This window comes from Schistocerca gregaria, chromosome 2 (assembly GCF_023897955.1).
Source record: "Schistocerca gregaria isolate iqSchGreg1 chromosome 2, iqSchGreg1.2, whole genome shotgun sequence".
Classification (NCBI taxonomy): Eukaryota; Metazoa; Arthropoda; class Insecta; order Orthoptera; family Acrididae; genus Schistocerca; species Schistocerca gregaria.
The window spans coordinates 916,425,556-916,447,618 of record NC_064921.1 but is presented as its reverse complement, the minus strand read 5'-3'; the positions used below and the strand labels follow the sequence as shown (position 1 = coordinate 916,447,618).

At 41.3% G+C, this 22,063-nt stretch overlaps 1 protein-coding gene across 1 annotated transcript in view; it reads left to right on the top strand.

Moving 5' to 3' along the window:
- Positions 1-5,263: 5,263 nt before the first annotated feature.
- LOC126336046 (protein lozenge-like) overlaps positions 5,264-22,063 on the top strand; it is a gene marked incomplete at its 5' end in the record, with an annotated part of 433,243 nt that continues 416,443 nt past the window's right edge. The window contains one exon of the mRNA XM_049999526.1: positions 5,264-5,612. Within this exon, the coding sequence (XP_049855483.1) occupies positions 5,264-5,612 (349 nt within the window). The remainder of the gene's footprint in view (positions 5,613-22,063) is intronic.

Sequence of the window (22,063 nt, the reverse complement as noted above, 5' to 3'; positions counted from 1 at the left end):
TGTATTAATTAAAACGTGCGTGTAAATGGTTAAAATACTGGGTAACATTGAAAACTTGTTTCATTTAATAATACGTTTTTCTTGATTCCGGCAAATAGCGGAGTTAAAGAAAGTAGTTGTCACGTCTACGGTTATTCTCCTAAGTTCCATGTTCCATTGTTTCTTGTAAAACTGGTAATTTCTTTGCTTCGATAAATGGCCGGTGGTAACTAACGTACTACCAAAAAGATGAACCTAGTTCCCTGATAGCAGTAACTTACGAAGGGAAACGAAAATAATTAAAAATGATGAAATCTAGTATCTGATGACAGTTTAACACTATTATATTACTTTCTCTCAATAATAGAAAAAGTAAATTCATTAATAATACTACGGTAGTATGAGCGTTATTTATGTACCACATCGCCAACATTTGCTTCATTTTCTGCAGAAAGGAGGGGTGAAATTCTCGCAAGAGGCACAGGTAATGGTAATACAATTTTCAAGATGGAAGAATACTAAGCGATACAAAATCTCAAAATATTACCGCAGCATATTATCAGCGACAGACACGAACTAATTTACACAGACTAAGACTTACTGCCTCAAGGACACACAGTGCGGGTATAGTAAATATTTTGTATTACTTGTTTCTGCCTCTGATCAAACGAGGTTGTATCATTCATTACCTATTTGGACTTATTATTACCAGGTGAAAATCAAATGATGTATGTGACAGGTAACCCGTCAGTAACTACATTCAGCAGTTTCACATGCATGTAGGTAGCAGTGATTACATTAAGATGAAGAGACCTGCACAGGAAAGTTTAGCGTGAAGAGCTACATTAAACAACTCTGCAAGGGGACCAAAACAATAACAACAGCAATTCCTGAACTGAACAGGGCCGGAAAGAGAACATATCTATGCTGTAATTGTTGGTATTACCTGACGATCACTTGGTAATTAGTTCCAACGGGCAATGATACCATTTGTGTGACTGGAAGCGGCCCTTGCCAGGTCAATATAAATGCACGATAATATTGTGCAGTACTACTGAAGATCTCTCAACACTGCTCAGTAAACATGTGTAATGACATTGCGAAATATTTAATACGGTTCGAAATGTTGGACTATCAAGACGCTGCAGCTATCACAATTGTTCTGCTTCCAAGCAATAAAAAAAGGTGAACCACAAATTGCTAAAGGTGTGTCAAAAATTCACGGACGAAATCTTGTTCAGAGATTTGGGAGTGAACGTCATAAATTATTATCTGAACTTTTTAGGTTATCAAAATATAAAATACTGTAATGAGAGATGCAGTTCCACCAAGCCAGCTTGTAAGTTGGCAAGTGCACGCTCTCTCCGAAGTTATGGAATATATCAAGCTACGAGTAGTGGACTGAAAGTTTATATTCGCATAAATAGTGTTCATGCACTCACTCACTCACTCACTCACTCACACACACACACACACACACACACACACACACACACACACACACACACACACACATTCAATTTATTTAAATTTCAAAAAGTGAGTACAAAGAGCACATTAAACTCCACAGGTGGTACAACGTTTCTCAGGTAATGCAATATATTTCATAAGATTTTGGTTTAGTCTGTGTTACTACACACGCTCTCATGCTAAGCAACACAAGTTCAACATTAATGCACATTCAACAAGACTGAATAATAATACTGGCGGTCTAAGTTCTGCTTGAGGATGGAGTAAATATTTGATGGTAGCATCAGTTGCTATTATTGTCAAAATCGAGACGCTGCCATGAACGGAAAACGTAATAACAAAATTCTGCTAATGTTTCTTCAATTGCTTTTTTACTACGCCAATAAGCATTCCGAAGTGATAGCTTGATCATCAGGGTTTCAGTTATGTAAGAAACTTCACTGCGACAACACTACGCCAGAGGCGCAAATTTCTTGCAATTGTAGTATGATCTGAACAGTCTTTGCGGGACTGTGGTGGAGTAAATATTTATGGGCAGAAGAACATCATTAAAACATACAGTATACCTACTAATAGGTTTTAATAAAATCGACACATTCTTCTCGAAGAAATAATAAGCAGCCAGAAAGTTACAAAGTGAAAGGTTTATTTAAATCCCTTAAGAGTGGTTTCAAAGTTTACAAAACCGTCTTCTTCACAACCCAGTTGTCACTATCTCTTTCTGAATAAAACGTTTTTATTATGTTGAAACCATGGTAAAGTGGTTTAAATAAACCATTCATTTTGCAGCTGATCGGTTGTTTATTATTTCTTCCAGAAGATTTCATCCCACAATTGCTGCTCCACCCATGAACAAAATTTTAATCTACATACATTTCTTCGTAATTTTATATATATTCCACCATAATTTGGCAATTGGCAATTGACAATGCAATTTAACTCACACTGACACGATTTCCTGTCGTTTTGGCCAGGCAATGAACTTCTTCATTTAAGAAGTACCGGCCTTCATGACAGAGGTCTCTGATACACTGTTTTCCAGTGCCTCTCGACACGGAGTCAATCCGATTCGAATTAAGATAGCAGAAGAAATTTTCAGCACTGGTCTTTGGCCGAAAAAGGGATAGGGGGACACCGGGGTGGTGGCGCAAAGTTACTGTCATCAGTCCTTACGGTAGTGGCCTGGATTAAACTCTCTATGTCTCGTTAGTGTCTCATGGAGTACGGGCACGTGACGCTGTTGATAGTGACACATTTGTCGGATGGGGAGGATAATTTCGGAGGCCCCCGGAGTGCTAGTCAATAGATGTAAGGTACGCCCCTCTTCCTTCTCTTTTCACGCAACACAAATGTGACACTACACAACCCAATCCCATCAAAACCACCTGCACTCGCCACATACACTTAACACACAGCTATCCCATTTCGCAAAGGAAAGGTCAGATGACGAGAGATGGAAAGAAACAAAAGCCGTTTCGAATTAGGTTGTAGACATCACCACCCGAGGTCTCATTGTCAACTATGACATACGATACCTAATCCGTGTCTTAACAACTGAAACCATGATGATGAGACTGGGAAACGTCTGGAGTGTTATCGAATATATTTATTGACCACAGTCGTGATTTCCGTCTGTTCGCCAGTTTAGAGTGAAAACGCACTATGCCCAACGATACGGATGTGTTCTTTTTAAGACGACACTCTCCTCGTGTCAACCATGTTTGTATATTCCGTGCGTATACGTAGAGAGAAGTCTTCGTCATTTATATAAAGGAATGTAAATGATGAAGAATCCTACCTTCTTACACCAGTGAAATGTATAAATATGATTGACACGAGAACAATACTCTTTAAAAAGAAACATGTAATAAGACTGTTTACAGAGAAAAACAATTATACTGTACCAACAGCCGTTACATTCGTATTGTTTCATTGTGCAACGAGTTTCGACGTCGCAATCACGTCATTTTCAGGCCTGTCATATGAATTGCACCAAGTACCACATGTGCGTAGATTAAACAAGGCACTTCATAGAGTTATCTATGGCAAATATCATAACAGGCCGAAATAGCGATCGTGGTAAATAAATACCTTTGTTAACACTCCAGTAAGAAAACATTGGCCCCGCAAAAATACTGCAGGATTGCGGAGACTAACAAAAATATGAGACACTACTTATAGGCCTACCGATGATAATGAGTAACCAAACGATTCACAGGTAATATCCGATCTTAACGAACGCTAGACACATTGTACACAGTCCTCGTGTCTGACACGTGGTCTGGCGACCGACCAGTGACGCGAAGATGTCAGATGGAGGAGAACAGCCGTAGAGGGGCACGCAGAAGTTTTGAAACGAGGCGCCTGGCTGTTATGCAGCCAGCGCTGCGCGGCGGTCGTGAGGTCTGCAGCCGCCCATGTGCAGGCGAGCCCGACTGGTAATCAGCCGCGTGGCCGCAGCGACGGCAGCCGGCGCGCGCCGCCGCCCCCGGTGCCGGCACTGCCCCCGCTCGGCTGGCGTCGGCGGCGCTCGGGCGCGCTCGGGCCGGCGGTGCCGTGGTACACAGATAATGCGGCCGGGCCGCTCCCCCCCTCCCCTCGGATGTGTGTCCACGTTAGTTTGGAGCCTGCGTCGTTTACCCCCGGCGAGCGGCGAGCCCGCCCCCCGCCCCGCCGGCGGTGGGAGAGCGGTGGAGAGAGGGGGGCGGGGCGGGAGGGGCGGCGGGGAGGGCCAGGGGCGGCGGCGGTGGTGGCGGCGGACGCGCCCCCTCCTACCGTATTACACTACAGTTAACGCACGCCCAAGCTCGGAAACATGCATGCGATTGTGCGTGCGAGAAGAGGCGTTTGTTTTGTGTTTTGTTGTTTGTCGGCGGCGGTGGCGGCGGTGGCAGTAGTGCAGACGGGGGAGCAGCGGCTAGGCGTCGCGTGCCCCTCCTCGGCGTGTTGAGGCGCACCTCAAACTCCATTGAGTGCAGGCGGTCAAGCCGGGGCGGCCAGTCAGTCGGCCGCCTGCCTCATTGATAACAAGACGCCGGCGGCGAGCGGCGCGAGAGCCGAGCGCGACCCGCGCCCTCATTCATAAACAATCTGACGACTGACGGCCACGGCCGCAGGGAGGGGAGGACGTGAAAAAAAAGAGTGGGTGTGCGTGTGTGGGGGCGCGAGTGATTCGTCCGTTCCCGAGCAACTTGTTCGATTGCGTGCAGTGCCTAGCAACAGTTGTTTTATTTTGTTGTGGTTGTTGTTACCACCGCCGGCTGTCTCTGTCTCTCTTTTCCGGTTTTTCGCTCCATCTGAGCGAGGAGGCAGTCCCGACGGTTTGCTGTAGTGGCAGCGTGTGGACCCTGCGGCGTGTCGCCTGCTGAGGATGTGACAGGCGGGCCGGACGCGTTGGCGCCCGTAGCGGCGCTCGGCTGGCACCCTGCGCGACTTTCCTCGCCACCCGCGCTCTCTCGCCGCAAAAGTGCTGCTGCCGTGCTTACCCGGAGGAGGGCAGGCGCCCTCCTCCAACTTCGGCGCCGCCGCCGCCGAGATCGCGTCGGACGTGACCATATGGGGCACCAAGGCGGGAGGCGGCGCCGGCGACTGCAAGGGGCTCGTCGAGGCGTCGTCATGCGGCGGCGGCGCGACCGGTGGCGTCGGGGGCGGCGTCTACGGCAGGAGGCCCAGCATCAGCGTCGTCGACCCGATGCACCTGACGGCGGCGACGGCGCCCGCCGCAGGGGCCTCCGGCAACGCCGGCGGCGGCGGCGTCGGGGGCGGAGGAACGGCGTCTTCGGCGACCGGCGGCGGCGGTGCGGCGGCGTCTTCGTCCTCGCCGGCGGACGGCGGCCTCGCCGACACCTACACCAAGATGACGTCCGACATTCTGGCGGAGAGGACGCTCGGCGACTTCCTGTCGGAGCACCCGGGCGAGCTGGTGCGGACGGGGAGCCCGCACTTCGTGTGCACCGTGCTGCCGCCGCACTGGCGCTCCAACAAGACGCTGCCCGTCGCCTTCAAGGTGGTGGCGCTCGGCGACGTGCTGGACGGCACCCTGGTGACGGTGCGCGCCGGCAACGACGAGAACTACTGCGCCGAGCTGCGCAACTGCACCGCCGTCATGAAGAACCAGGTGGCCAAGTTCAACGACCTGCGCTTCGTCGGCCGCAGCGGCAGGGGTGAGTCTCTGCCCACGTTGCCCACCTCCGTACCACCACTGTCTGTCGTTCATCTCCTCCAGTTCTGTGTGACTTAATAATTCCGCAACATTCTCAATTCTTGTTCAGTGTCTACAACACATTACACAGAGACGTCTGCTGCAGTTTATACTAGTGCGTAGTACTCTTCCTGGTACTACCCTCTACCTACTGCCGCGAATGATTTGCTTTGTTTCACTCGCTCATCAGACGACGCAAGCATCCTCGCGTACTCAATGACGCGGTGGCAATATGTTACAGGTTTAATGCACTACTCGGCATCGCGGTCAACACCAAGTGGTGTCGTATATTATTCGTTTACAACAAAGCGTACTTATTGATGCTTTTCCCACATCCCGGCAATCCAGACTACTAAAACGGCCTTACGCCGCTCTACGATGGTGCAGTTGCATTGTAATTTGGTCGTTTTTATTTGTTTAATACGTACAGAAATTGTCATAAATCAGAAGTAAAGTGGTCCGTCACTCTAGACTTATCTTCCAGTTTTTTTTAATATACTGTACAATATTTGACCAGCTTAATACAAGAACCCTGAGAAGGATGAAGATGACATTGAAAATGCAACGTTTAAACTAAAATCATCTTCAGAGCAATGTTAACCTGACGACTGTTATTTTGGGAGTTGCACTATTCATTCTTTGAAGGGATGCTGACTTTTTCAGACCCAAGACTGCACCACAAACGTCATTAGTTTAATTGTTGTTTATCACGTTACGCACGTCTGTGCATATTTCCCTTCAAAATTTATATAAATGCAAAAATGTAAAATATTTTATGCAAGTGACGCCCAGTAGCTAAGCTGCGGGAGTTACGAAATAAGCAGTGTAAACACTGATACATCCAGCGCCACCAAAATCGAGCGCTGTAACCAACTAATATTTATTTCAACATGACATAATGAATATTATGTACAAGTCACTTGCATAGTCAGTATTTCCTTTCGTGCATCTTACGCAAGTGATAACTAGTATCGAAACTACGAATGCTTCGAATTAACCAGTTAAAATAAAGACACGTCCAGTTTCAACAAAATCACGCACTGTAACAGTAAAGAAGGACACGTCTTGAGTCACCAAAATCACGTTCAGTAACGGTATATAAGAATGAGTGTTTATTATCTCTGCTGATATAATTAATACTAATTACAAGTTAGCAGGACAGTCAGTACTTCCCCAAAGGGTGAAATTAACAGGACAGCCATTAACTTTGATACAAGCGAAAACGATTATTATTCATCTAACGTACTGTAATGATTTCACTATGAATGTAGTCGCTGCCCTTAACCGCGAAACAGTTCACAAAATGATCGCAGCGCAGTGCCTAACAGTTACAACGACATTGAGACTTGTTAGCTGAATATTAAAAGTGACACATATTCGTAATTTGGCGGCGTGGCTTTCGAAGAACTCGTCATCGTGAAGGGTTAAGGGAAAGACGAGCGCAGAAAGGGGTGAAGTCCTCCTGGGGCAGCGTGGCGCCGCGCGTCCCCGAGGCAACACGCGGTCGCCACGTCCGCCCCCGAACACCCCCGCCAATCCGCGCCCTCCAGGAAACTTTTTTGCGCATGTCGGGGGAAAAAATTGGCCGCGCCACGCGGTAGCTGGGGGCGGGACGCAGGCCGTGGGCCGCACGCCGCGCCACTTTGCGGCACTTCGCGCGATCCTCATTCAATTAGGAAGGCAGCTGCCGGACGCGGCTTCCGTCAGGGAAGGCGTGCCTCCTAAGAAGTTGGGGGAGTCCCCGAGTGCGGGGGGTTCCCCTAGAATGCCCGGCTCACACCGCCGGCGAAAGACGACTGTCCTTAATAGCCTCACGGCGGGGCTACAAAGAGGTCAAATCTTAGGAGACCCTTACGTCTTGGCATCAGCTATCAAAAAGTCTTTTTCATATTATTCGCTACTATACGAATTTTTTCAGCGCTATTCTGTAAGATAACTCAACTACACGTGGTGAACGCGAAAACCACCAACAATACGTCAAAAGTTGTTCAGGGATATTCTAATTATTCTGTTTAAAGGCACACTTGGTCTCCCGCGGCTCGTTACAGACTATTACTGTAATTATACATTTTTATTTATAGCAGTTACGGACCACATTGTTTTACGTCAGGTGAGTGATGTCGGTTTGTAGTCACTATCTTCGAGACTCGACTAAAAACAATAACAGCCCTAAATTAATTACCTGAAGGAAAATATCGTGGATAACAAACGGAATAAACAAACAAAAAATCTTGGCCCATTGCGAAGTTTGCTGCGATTTTGTCGCAACCGTATGATTACGGTCTATACAGTTTGTTTCCCTGCTTACCTTCGTTTCTGTGAAAATACCTGCAAAGCACAGCAAAGTCCGGAATTATTCAATCACTAAATCGTGCAACACACAACTAATGTAATACAAAAACCTTCGGGTGCAAAAGCCAGTGCTGCGGGATGAGCTCAGCATTGCGTCCTGGCGCAACTCCTGCATCACATTCAGTGACTCTATACACGAGGTTAATATCGGTCATCTCTTCACCAGTAAACCATACGTCTTGTAGTGTGTCGTTGTTAACGTGCAACTTACACCACCGGTAAAGCAAAGCCGTGACATAACTGAGTAGTACTGAATACAAGCTTGAAGATGAAGAGAAAAGTGAAAATTGTTGTGATCAACAGCAGATAAAGCGAGTGAATTGAACAAATTTTTTTCGAACCAAGACGCAGAGTGTATGCCGTCGACATATGCACTATTTTGTAAATATTTTCACTGCACTACGGTTACCAAGAGATCGAGATAAGAAATAGAACGAAATGTTATTACTCTGTAGAGAGCCATTGGAGGCCGAAGGTTCCGTACAGCTAAATACTTATTGAATCCCTGAAGAACTCTCTCTCTCTCTCTCTCTCTCTCTCTCTCTCTCTCTCTCTCTCTCCCGGAACTCCAAAACCTATTGTGTCTATAAACATAATGACATGAGCAAAATGACTTTTGCTTGTGAATAGATTACGAAAACGTAGGTACGATGGATAAAACTATCTACACAGATTCGGTGTCCCGCTGTCACTTATTTTTCAGAGTCGACAGGGACATCTTGTGGGGACCGCAACAGCACTGAATCATTTCTCCTGGTGGAGCACGGAACATTGTCCTCGATGATCAGTAATCCACAGACACAGAAGTGTACCCCAGAGAACTGTGATAAGACTGGTGCTGATCATGTTACCAACAGACGCTAATAGTTGAAAGCTCGGATTTTTCACAGATGACAAATTTGTCTACAATAGCAAAGTGGTATAAGATCCAAAATTACAACAAAATCTAATGAGACTTTGATAAATTGATGTGCACGTCCAAAAGCACCCATGAAACTACGTAATGTATTTCACGAAACGTAAAAGAAAACTACCATAAGAAACGACGATTTGAAATTCATAACTTATATCTCATTTAATATAAATACTGGAGAAGAGCAATAACCTTGTGGAATGGAATGATTACCAACAATCAGTTATATGTAAAGCGAATGAGAAAGGTAGGTTACCAGCCGCAGTTCGTCTAGGGAGAAGATTGCTTGCAATACAATTTCATGTCTTATACTGGAACACGGCTCAAAAATGTGTGAACCATATTAGAGTGCGCTAAGACGAGTATCCACCAGAGACAAAGAAGACGACAAGTCGAATGGTACAAAATTTTTGACTTGGAGAAGATTGTACTAAAATTCTCCAGAAATATTATTGACAGATGCATTAAAAAAGCCGCCAAATATGTAGCAAAATCCCAATTAAAAAGTCCGACAACCCGTTTCTATGACACATCTGTATATTCTGCAGATATTTTAAGTGCACTACAGGCACGAAGATGAATGGAGCTAAGAAACAGAACAAGTTACAGATAACATCAGAGTAATAATAACAGTCACAGATCTACGTAGTGATACATTTTTACTAAGCAGGCGCGCTTGACCTACGTAATCTACAACTACCAGAAAAGATGTGCATTGGCGAAATATCTTTGAAATGGTGCTCAGAAATTCATTGCTATTACTAAAATCCAGTGGCTTGTATCATACATCACAGATATTGTTCAAAATCTCTAACCGTACAAGTATAGCCATAAGTGACAAATTATTCCATCAGTATTTTATTCCGATTGCAAAATGCTACGGAATCTTCATAATATTGTGCTCATGTGGCTGCTAGTCTACATTATTATGGGAATCTTCTTATTTGTATGTTCTTCTTAACTCCTCTCCACAAAGAGCTGATAATCATACACGAATGAGCAAATCGTCTCAGTAACAGACAGGAAATAAATTCTTAAAACACACCACACTTCCCAAAAATATCTAACTTGTTGCTTTTGTTTTGTTTTGGGTCTACGGAATAACTTAACTTCGTAGTCGTTTGATTATACGCAAATATTTATGTTTCAAATCACTTTTCGTCTTAGTTTTAAATGACTGTTTTAGCGCAAGAGACTTATTATTTTGTGTTTCCCGACAACTATTGATATATAATTTGATGTAAAAGAAAAACAAATATTTATTCATAAAATGAGACTGCTTCTCATCAGTCCATAATATATTCAGTATCACTAAAAGAGGATGATATTTACGGTAGACAGTAAATTGTCGTAGTACGTTAGCAAGACGTTATAAGCAGCACTCGGACGTCGTCTTACTTCCGGCTCCAGCTAAAGGAGCCATGTTTCAACACTAGCGTTCAACCGAATCCTTTGACATTCATAACATTGTAAAAATCTCTCCGCATTCCGCCAACTGAAATTTTGAAGTGGAAGAAAGATAAACTGCGGTATTTCGCAAACCTACGTCATAAAATGGTATGGAGTAGAATTATCTGCAGATTCTCAAGTTATTCCTATTTTAACGCGTTCGTCATTGAGTCATATTTGACGGAAATCACGCCTAGGGTGCAAATGTCTGCACAAAAGTGATACTATTGTTGTAAAGGCGCTAGCAGTGGTTTAATGAAAGTGCTATGACATTACATGATATTTGGTTCTGCAAGAAACCATATGAAACTGTAATTACTTCGATTTTACAAAGATTCTGAAGCTAATAATAAAGGCTGTATTACTTCGCTTTGTCACCGCTAACTTTTTGTCCCTTCGTTGAAATCATTGTCTTGTACTATTAAATTTATTTTTGGTTGTATTACACGTTAATGTAAAGTCTTCATCAGGTCCAGCACTATTTGATAATTCGCATATATAAATAATATGCAGGATTCCCACCGAAAGGTAAGATATTTTATCTGCTCGAACTCTCTCCCCTTATACGTAATTTTCCCTGGTAACTTTATTTTATCGAGTATATTTGTCCCTTCTCGCATTTATAAGTTTCTGTAGTAACAGATATTTTTGTTTATCTTAGAACACACTGTCCAACCAAATTGCCTTATCATTAGAACTTATGCAAACTTCTTTTCCCGAAGTAGTTGTCATGGGCTTTGAAACAGTCAGTGGACGACAGAGAACGTCCTTCCCTTCAGTCAAATAAAACATGAATCTTTCCTCTAATAGTGTAATATGTTTACACACAATTTTTCCGTTCTTCACGAGAATATTTTTAGATGCTGCGAAGCAACTGTGACGTTACAAGGTTGGTCCAAAACAACCTTTGAACGGCAGCTGTTTCAAATTTTTCTGTGACCTTTTGTTTGTCATTTTCAGCAAGGCTCCACGATCGCTATTTAAAAGACAGTTCAGCACTTTCTCATATAAAAATACCTCAAGAGTGTAAAAAGAGTTCACCGCAGTTCAGAAAAACAGCGCATTTAACTTGGATATTTCCTGGCAGATCTGTGACGTAGACCAAAACTAAAATTTTGACAGTTCATTCAACATGTTTTGTGCTGTTGATGCCCCAAGGCTTGTAAACACTAGTAAAAAGTCATATTTACGAGTCTCAAAGACTTGCTCATTGAATAAACTTTCATTCACTACCATTTTCAGTAACCTGGTTGTCATAAGATAACGGGCCTGTATGCTATTCAACTTACGGAAGCGCCAAAAATAATGTAGAAAAGCATCCTACGTCACTGAAACTGCCATGAATAGTGATTGTATTAATTTATTACTGTTGACGTAGGTTTCATAGCCGTGATATAATTTTTATTTCTTTTATTTTGGCGGGCCAGAGTGGCCGATCAGTTCTAGGCGCTACAGTCTGCAACCGCGCGGCCGCTACGGTCGCAGGTTCGAATCCTGCATCGGGCATGGATGTGTGCGATGTCCTTAGGTTAGTTAGGTTTAAGTAGTTCTAAGTTCTAGGGGACTGATGACCTCAGAAGTTAAGTCCCTTAGTGCTCAGAGCCATAATTTTTTATTTTATTTTTCACTCTACAGTAAGAACGATGCCATACATGCTGAAGTAAATAATTTCATATTATTACCTGATGATGCTCTGTCAATCGATATTGGCGGTGCATAAATGTTTACATCACCAGAAATTCTTTCAATCCATATGTGGCATACAGCAAACCAGTCATTAACAGTATTGGTTAAAAACAGTCTTGGTTGCAATTTTAGTTTTTTTATTTTTCTACTACGTGTTTCGCCTTGTTTAGGCATCTTTACCTGAAGATATTTGAAAAGAAATCATATTTCAGATCCGTCAAGAGATGTTGATAAACTAAAGGCTGTTAACTGCTGATAGAGGTCACCCGATGATCTTCAGATATCATATTTATTATGCCTTATTTAGGCATCTTTACCTGAAGATGCCTAAATAAGGCGAAACGCGTCGTTGAAAAATAAAAAAACTAAAATTGCAACCGAGACTGTTTTTAACCAATATTGTTGACATCAGCGGTTCTTGGAGGTTCTGAAATAATACTGTGTTTAGCTATTTCGAGTTGTCCCTTTATAGACGTTTTTCTCAGCTGCCCTTCTAACCAAAGAAAACATTGTAGGTTTGAACGGCACAATAAAAATCCAGAAAACAAACTGCAGAAGTGAATATGACATTCAGCAGACGTAGTACTGGAAGTACAGACATTCAGCTCACGACACGAACCAGATGTCGGCAGCACGAACATCTGGTGAATACGCGGCTTTACCTTGCCGGTGGTAACTCTGCCGTATAATAATGAAAGAGATTACACACGTGACGGCTCTTCCACGGCGTTCCTAATACAGCTAATAATTTACTCCCGTCTAATAATACACGGCACGTAATTGAGATAATTGCAATATGCGCACAGAGCGGTATCGATCGATAAATCGTATCGTATGTGGTCGGTGCACACCGCAATGACACAGGCCGTACTCCGGACTCAGGTACACCGAAAGATTCCCTATTGACTGAGTAATGCAATATTATATGACTGAGCAGTACATAAAAAACCTTTGCACGAATGATGTTTGACGTTTAAATGGATAACGAGATTACGTGTACAAAATAACCGAATTAAACCCTTCGGCTATACGACCACGTCACGCAAGAGTTGCAGGCTGAGCCACAGATATGCAACGGATCATCGATAACAAAATTCAGCTACTACTGAACTTCAATTTCTAGCTCAAAAGTTACATTTTACTCTAGTTTGTGCCTCACGGATCGTAGATATTTGAAAAGAAATCACATTTCAGATCCGCTAAGAGCTGCCGATAAACTAAAGGCTATTAACTGCTGATAGAGGTCACCCGATGATTTTCAGATATCATATTTACAATAGCCTGTATGGCAACGTACTTACTGCAGCATAAAATGAAATTTATTTAATCTGACGTCGCAGTAAACAATGCTGCTACATCGACTGTAGGAAATGAGGTACCTCTCTGAAGGATAGGAACCTGATTAAGATAGTTACTTACGACGGTTTTTATTTTACCTGATTCCGCTGATAAGTGTGTTGCCATACAGGCTGCTGTCAACAATTTTATGAAAAGTGAAAACGATCAGATAATCGAAACCAGTACTTAATGAAGATTTATTTATCAGCAGTTCTTGGTACCTCTGATTTATGACCTTTTTAAATCAACAATTATTGTGTTCTGTGAAACGAGCAGCTCATGTTACAAGCATAGTTGCAAGCATAGTGGCGTTAAATTTTCTACTACCTCCTTTCAAGCTCGGCAGTGTTCGGAAAAACTCAGTTTTTCATGTGATTTAGGTATTTTGTGTCATTTAAAAACTGACAGGAATCTCATTCACCATGTACGAATTCCTTAGGGAAAAAGTAGTATCAAGATACTTCCATACAATATAATCTTGCGCTTCCTGCTTTATAAGAAACACAAAAGGAAACAGAATAACATGTATGCGAACACTTTCAGTTACATTTGAGCTTGATCATTATGAATATAAAATGAAAAAATAAACTACTGTCGTCAATCACACTTATCGTGTCCGTTATGCATGTCGGAAGATTATACCTCAATAATGAGGCTGCTTTATGTCAGTTGTGAAGTCATAGAGCATTTGTATACACGACGTTCGGGAAGCCTCTGGCATTGTGGTCTCGAGATCAAAAGTTTTTTTCCGGTCGTGTTTACCTTTGACACATTTTCTACTACATATACGTTATCTTTACGTAATTCTGTTGATACATGATGTAAAAAATCTGAAAAAAAAACTGCTTGTGACCACTGAGGATCAGTGCCACAGTCAACCAAGCTCGTACCTACATGAGCCAAAAACTGACATAAATCCACCTCATGGTTAATGCGTGATCTTCAGAAACGCGTAGTGGAGAGTATAATAAGTGAGACAGAATAACAAATGGGACCAGTGACTCTGATTTCTTTTTTATTTCAGGTAATAAGAGACTGAACAACATCATAAAGCAATCCACCTACTGCGTTTTAAATAGCGTTTTACATTTCGAGGTCACAGCTTCAACATGAAGGCTTCTGTTGGTATGAAAGAACCTTCGATTCCATGGAACACGCTAGAAACGTGACGTGATAATTTAGTCATATTTAGTAGTTTTCATTATCCCAGTGAAGTAATTTTCATACGTTATTTACACGGTCTTCGATGAAAAAAGTGTCCATTCACTGTGAAGTACCAGTTTTCCCAAGTATAAGTATTATGGCTGCTACGAAATAACGAAACCCTATGTGGACGATAAACAGGTCAATAGATATTTGTCTTAAAACTGAATTCACTTGCTTTGACGTTCGTAAACGGATAAAGTATTGCTTAGCGGCTTCTCCATTTTGCTACCAATTTCAATTTTTGGTCTGAAGGGATCGAGAAATGACGAATCGAATTACGATTTTCGAAACACAGAAAATTACCATGCGTCTGCGTGCCATTTATCTGAGTTTTCGTTGTATATTAGTGTCCCTGTAACACTGAAACACTGGTATTTTGGTGGTGGTGCCTGATCAATGTTCCTGTTAATGATGCTCTACCGTGACGCACCTTTGCACAACGCTGGCAGTTACTGCACAGAAAGTGTACTGAAAGAATGGATTTTATACTTCCCGACGTAAGGCTTCTGCAAAATTTTTATTTTATGTTTTTAAAGAAAAGTTAATGACAGTTGGTTATTTAGATAGACATTAAAACTCAAGAATAAACCAATGGAATAATGTATTTCTTATGAGGGACTCGCGCGTGTTCTACACTGCGCTCTATCGAAAAAGCAGTCGGTCAGTTTGATCTAGAATGCATTATTGAATCGGTATTCTACTTTGTTATGGAAGACGCTCCACGGTTAGCCCGATGCTGCTTTAGACAATCATTATAAAATAATCAAAACAATGAGGAAGCGATTTCAGTTCGAGCTACGTTGTCTACGAGAATTGTATCTGGTTCGGATGAATATACTTACAACAGCCTTCCTCCTATATTCATCATTTGGATTTTCAGCTCCTTGTGTTTACCGTTTTTGCAGTTAAAATTGCAAGATGTAACGTATGCCAGTTATGCAAAACACCGTTTTTTTCCAAGTTCCCAAACATGTTTCAGCACCACTGCGGCATCATCAGTGCGTTTCCGTTTTATTTAATGTTTACAATTGGTGTGCATGACTTTCAGGATCATTTGTGTATTATTTATTACAGGTAGCTTGTCATGTTTTTGTGTGGCAAGTCATTTTGTTCTCAGCATCATGGTGAGGTGTCGTGATTCACACGTAAATATAACACCTATTTTCACATATAAGGTCGTAAAAGCACATTGCTCTTAACCAAAACAGTGTAATTGTGGTTGTTGTGTTTTGGTTAAAGGACAAAGAAAACGGCAGATGAAAGGTTGTCATTGTAATTCATTAGTGAATTTTAACTTTGTGTAACGAGAACTAGGATTCTTATTCATTAACAGAAGATAAATCACTAGAAGTAAAGAGAGTCCGAGCTCAAAAAAGCCAACTTTCTTATTCTTTTAGAAGCCTCACATAATTATCTGCAGAAGAGACTCTCTTCACTTCTTCACTAAAATTTCAAATAAGCTGTTCTGCAGGGTCGAATAAATTATAAAAAGCATTTTAGTAGTGAATACGTAAAATGTCACAATAAACAGAACGGGACGAGAAACGAATTTGTGTATCCTGCAAAATGTGCAAACATGTACACGTAGTAAAATGTGTGAAAAATCACAGTGTACAGTTTATTATTTGCATACCGAAGATATTACGACACATTCACTAAGGTGTGCTTATAGTGCAAGGAACTAATCTGCCAATTATCCAGCGTAGTTTAAAAAGCGTTCCAGTACAGTTTTCCTTAACCTAAGTTTCAAATTTTACTTTAAAACTCTATACACATTGAGCACCCTTATCTCATTAAATAGATTGTACAATACACTGCACTCTTTTATAAATGTACCGCTAGTAAGAATTGTCCTGCAGAATTAAACAGAATGAGCGACTAGAATCAAGACTATTGGCAACTTAAAAAAGGCCTCAATGATGTTAAATCACATTTGATATCTCCCTCTATGCTAACAAGATCATCCGTTAATGGACTGAAATGTAAGTCAATATTACTATGGAGTTCTAGTGAATGAAAATCTACTAATGAGATTTAAAAAAACGGCGAGGAACAACGCTTCAGCATGATGCTTCTGTCTGCTTTCATTAAACTTTACCACAGATTCTGTGGCATTGGAATATTCGCATCACTCCTAATAATTATGCATATAGCATTGGAAACTGTACATAAGGAATCAATTTGCACCAAAACTAGTTTTGTTGTTCATATTATGGTAGCTCGGAAATTAACAACATGTATATTTCAGGGCATTCTATTAACCTCTTACGCCTCAGTGAGTCGCTCAGGTGTCAAGCATAGACTTACAAATCAAGATCCATGAAACTGAGTACTTATCCACAGAACTGTCTGTATCAACACTTGATGTGAAGCGTGTTTCAAGAGGAAACACAGATATTAATAGTTGAGTATCTGGAACATTCTTAAGCATGTTTGGAACATTCTTAAAGAAGCAGTAGTACTTTTCAACGGTTATCTTTATACAGTTGCTTGAGACCAGCGGCGTTTCCCAGTTTGCCATCTGAGCTTTCTTAATTCTGTTGCAGTTTAAGGTGTTTGTTGAAGAAGGTGTCTGCACGCAAACAACATTAAAAAAACGAGAAATTTCTCATCCACATTCTGAATCCTTGTCCTTACGTGAAGGGAGAATATAGTTCCGATTAGCACTTATCATATTTGTTAAAGAGTTTAAGATACTTTGGGATGTTGCTGTGGAAATTTTCATCGTCCATTTTAAGTGGACAACACGAAAAGCAATCCATTCATGTACTACCTCATGGAGTATTATCACCCTTCGTTTCAAAAGCTGCATCTTAGAAACTCAAGCAATGGAACACATTTTCAGATTATGTTTTCCGTACCATCTCTACGTAAAGGCCTCTTGACTGTGGGTAGCACACTGTATTTAGAGGTCTTGTCATGCTTTGCAAATTCAGTGCCGGACTTTCTGTGACAGTAAAAGTGTAGGAGGCTGAAGTAACAGCTCCAGCTTTACAGTCTGTTTAGTAAGATGGTCACTTTCGATTAACGCATAATCATCTTCAGGAGCTAACATGGCATGCTTTACTTCAAGGAAAAAGCTGAAAAAATTATAACGACAGACATATGTCAAAATTCAGTAAGCAGCATAAGAGATCAACCAACCAGAAACGATAAGATAAAGCGCAGAAAATCAGAGCATTGTAGTTGTGGCGTGAGCGGCAGCTGCCTGTGTCTATAGTTATATCAAATATAAATTGGTAATATTCTCAGTTTTTCTGTCTTAAGCAAACTGAATTTTAAGACACCGTTACACCAGATGCGTTTCCCTGTTATTGACAATGTGTCTTCAGTTCTGGTTGGGTTTGTAACTTTTTTACATATTTTTAAGTCAACAGGTTTTTCTCTCGTTGCTAAATGAAACAGTAGCAGAAAAATCTTCGTTTCGTTTTCACCCTGCGCGCTGCTTTCGGGTTTTAGAAACCTGAACAATGAAAAGCGAAAGCAAAAGCAAAATCAAGCTTTCCGACTACACACTGCAAGCAACGAGGGGAAAAAAAATCATAACTTACATCAGCAACCTTAATCCTGTTTCCTATATTTTGATGTACTTAATTTCTTCAATCAGCTCTTCGTGTGGGACGGTCTATTTTTTGAAAAATAATAACAGCTAACACGCGCAGAGACGATAAATGAGAAATACAATAATGCCAACTTGTACAGCAAACGAAGAGAAACACAGGTATGTTGTGTTTGGATCCAAATACATAGAAAATTGCTCTGCAACTAAATTCAGCAATGAATCAAACGCTACTTCAGCGACAGTTCTGCTGTCTGCTGCGTTGCCTTTCGTGTTTACAAATTACGTGCTTTTTTTTCTCCTTTTTGTGACCAAATCCACCGAAAGTACAAGCGCTGATCTCTTAGCACTTCCTTTCCTCTAGGCGCCATAGGTCCGGGATTACGTGGCCTGTGAGTAAATCCGGTACTGATGTCGTTATTTCTGTGGTAATATAGAACCAGTAATCATCCAGGCTTATAACGTCTCTTCCTGAGATCACGTAGTATGTATAGTTGGCCAGCAACAAGCAGTACATTTTTTTCTCGATGCTGTTTGACCGCGTGAGATCGTAATGCGATCTCTTCTGTCACTCCTCGTGTGAACGCCGAAATATGGCTATAATTGAGAACGAAGTAGAAAATAAACGGAAATCATTCGACAGTGGAAATGTATCTATACTGTATGAGGTACCGGTGAGATTCTACAAAGAATATGTGAATGAGCTTGTTCCCCTTCTACCATTACTTTACGGTATGTGCCTACCGACTGGAAGAAAGGAAAGTTCATGTCATTCTGCACCTCAAGAAGGGTCGTAAGACTGATGTACATAATTATAGGCCTACATCTCGACGTCAGTCTTTTGAAGAATTGTGGAACACGTTTTATGCTCACGTATTACGACGTTTTTGGAGAACGAAAACGTCTTTCATGAAAGGCCATATGGATTCCGTAAACAGATACCTTGTGAAACTCAGTTCCTTGTGTTTCTTTCTTGAGATCCTAGTCACCGTGACATCGGCGTCCAGATTGATGCCTTGTTGCTTGACGTCAGGAAGGCATTTACTCCGTAACCACATCGTAACTTAGTGAGAAAAATACGAGCTTACCGAGTATCAAGCGATATTCAAGTGATATTCAGGACTCCCATGTAGATAGAACTCATCAGGTCACTCTTAACAAATCAAATTTGACAGGTGTAAAGATAGTCTCAGAAGTACCTCAAAGGATAATTACATGGCCGATAGCGTCTACAATTTATATTAATGTTCTAGTTCGTGGGGTAGTCTACCTTTTTTACCTACCGCCCCGTTTTGTATCGTTCTTAGTAGCAAAATTTTACTACCGCTCACTGCTTCAACAGTGATGGTGATTTATAAAATGAGAGGGTATTTTAATGTTAAGAAAATTATAAAGCAGAGTTACTGCACGTTAAAGCATAAAATAATACTTATTTACAAAATATTTCATGTCCAAATTTTATGAAAACCTAAGGAAAATATTTTTAAAACGCTTACTACCTACCGCTCACCGGGAATGCAGGAATGTCCACAAGTGGACGGTAGACACCGGGTTGACTACCACTGTTCTAGTGGATAACGTACGAGAAACTCCGTCATTCTATTCATGGACTATTCCATTTTCTACGATAGCTGCATCGGCTACAGACTGTAACGCAATGCAGGAAGAACTTCAGAGGATCGACAACTGGTGCAAGGAAACGTAAATATGATGCATAGCGGATAAATAAGAGAAGAGATCCCTACTACTCGATTGTACTATTGGCGAAACAGTTACCACCTTCAAATACACAAAAAAATAGAGGTTAAGAGCAAATGACCAGCTGAGATTCATTGATAGAATGCTTCTAAAATGTAAATTCATCCATGTAAATAGTGATTTAGAAAACACTTGTTTGGAATTCTTGAGTATTGCTCACCAATCTGGGACACCTATCAGACTGAGTTAATAGAAGAGAGACAGAGAGAGACAGAGAGAGAGAGAGAGAGAGAGAGAGAGAGAGAGAGAGAGAGACAGGGAGAGAGAGAGAGAGAGTGAGAGAGAGAGAGAGAGCATTTTGTCATGAACTCTTTTTTGCCGACGCTAGAAAGTTGCAGATGTACTCGAAAAACCACAGTGCGGGAGTTGCAAGTGAGGAGATGTGTATCATGGACAGCTTTAGAACTGAAATTCCGATAGAGCGGGCCTACGTTCCATGAAAAGTAGGACAACATGTTATTTTTTCCACATGCCTCTTGCGATATGACCACGACGAGACAAACACCACATGCCTCTTGCGATATGACCACGACGAGACAAACAGACAAGGCAGACCTAGTACGGTTTGCCGCTAATCGTCCTTGCCACACCCTCAGAGCGGTTTTAAGGCCCAAGAGACACAAGAGGGCAGCTGTAGCGCCAAGTTGAGAAAGGTGTCAGAGATGGACAAGTGCAAAATTTAATTAGAGGGTATATAATAATTAACAGAGAAAACTGACACGGTAGAAAATATATGGTAGTAGAAGCACAAATGTTCCGGTAAACACTCCTCCGCAAACGAGCAGTTTACGACATCACTGTAAATGTGAGCTTACGACCCGCCAGTGATTTTAGTATCAAATTTTGTCCCAATTAACATAAATGTACTTGAAATTTACGCTGTTCGATTATCCATCTGTCATCAAATTTCACCCAAGGCCTACGGTTAACCAGAAGTACAGTAGCGCTACAGCACATTGCATCTAGTGGAAAGAGTTTTTCAAAGGTGGAAACAGTTTTTCAAAACTCAACTCGATAAAGATATACTGTAGGTCAACACTTTTCAAGAAGGATTTTATTGACTGACAGCTGTAGCTACTGAAGGCGATACCTTGAAGTTAATACTTTCGGGTTGTATTTTGAAAGATTTAGCTAGAAAAATTCAATGCAAGGTTTTTTCGCAAGAAGAAATTGGCCAGTACATATGGTGAACAACTGTAGGAATTAAGCAAGACTTTATTAATGGAATATCTCTCTTTCGTTTCAGAAACAAGTAAGTGATACCCCTTTCAGTTGCTTACATAAAAATTTTGAGTATGTTTACAAATTTTCAACAACTTCACGGCAAAATTTAAAACATTCGACTAGCTACTGCTGAGTCTTCTTCACATGTAAGTTACGCAGTTAAACAGTGCTTTATGTCAAAGACATCAGTTTAAAATTAGATTACTTTCTTATCCACTTTCCCCGACAGAAAATGAAATAATTTTAAAATTATAGAATTAGAAGTTTCGTTACTTAACCCAACCAAATATTAAAAACCTTATATTTTCATGCTTTCCTCTTATTTTAGGAAACATCACGTTTTGCTGATGTTACAACAAGACAATATGTCCAGCTAGTTCCCATTTCTTTCGCCAAGGCTTTTAAAGAAATCAGGAATTACATGAAACACAAATGAGCAGTTTCCCCTTTTTTAATATTTAGCACTGGAATAATATAAAGAAATTTATTTTTCACACTAAGGAACGTTGGTGTAGTATCTGAGAGTGTTGTAAATAGAGGACTGTATACCAGGGAACACGCGATTTATATTGTGTCGGTACTCGGTCTGATTTTAGAATGACATGAAGTAAAGAGTTCTAGAGACCGCCATAGGTAGTTTCCACCATTTTCTAGTGTTTTTGTTGTTGTTATATTTGAAATTGTGCTTTGCGGAGCATTTGCAAATATTTCGCGCTCTACATATATAAGTGCTGTATAATAAATTAAAGCAGTTTGGAATATATTGTTACTTCTTCAGGTTCGGGATTTTATGGTGAGGAAAATGCTCTATTTTGTAGAACCACTTTTGTAACATTCAGACAGTTAAGCCATTCTTCGTAGGTCTTGTAACATCTTGTATCCTTAAAGAGAAGAAGGCCTTTTACCATGGAACATAAACAGTTATAAA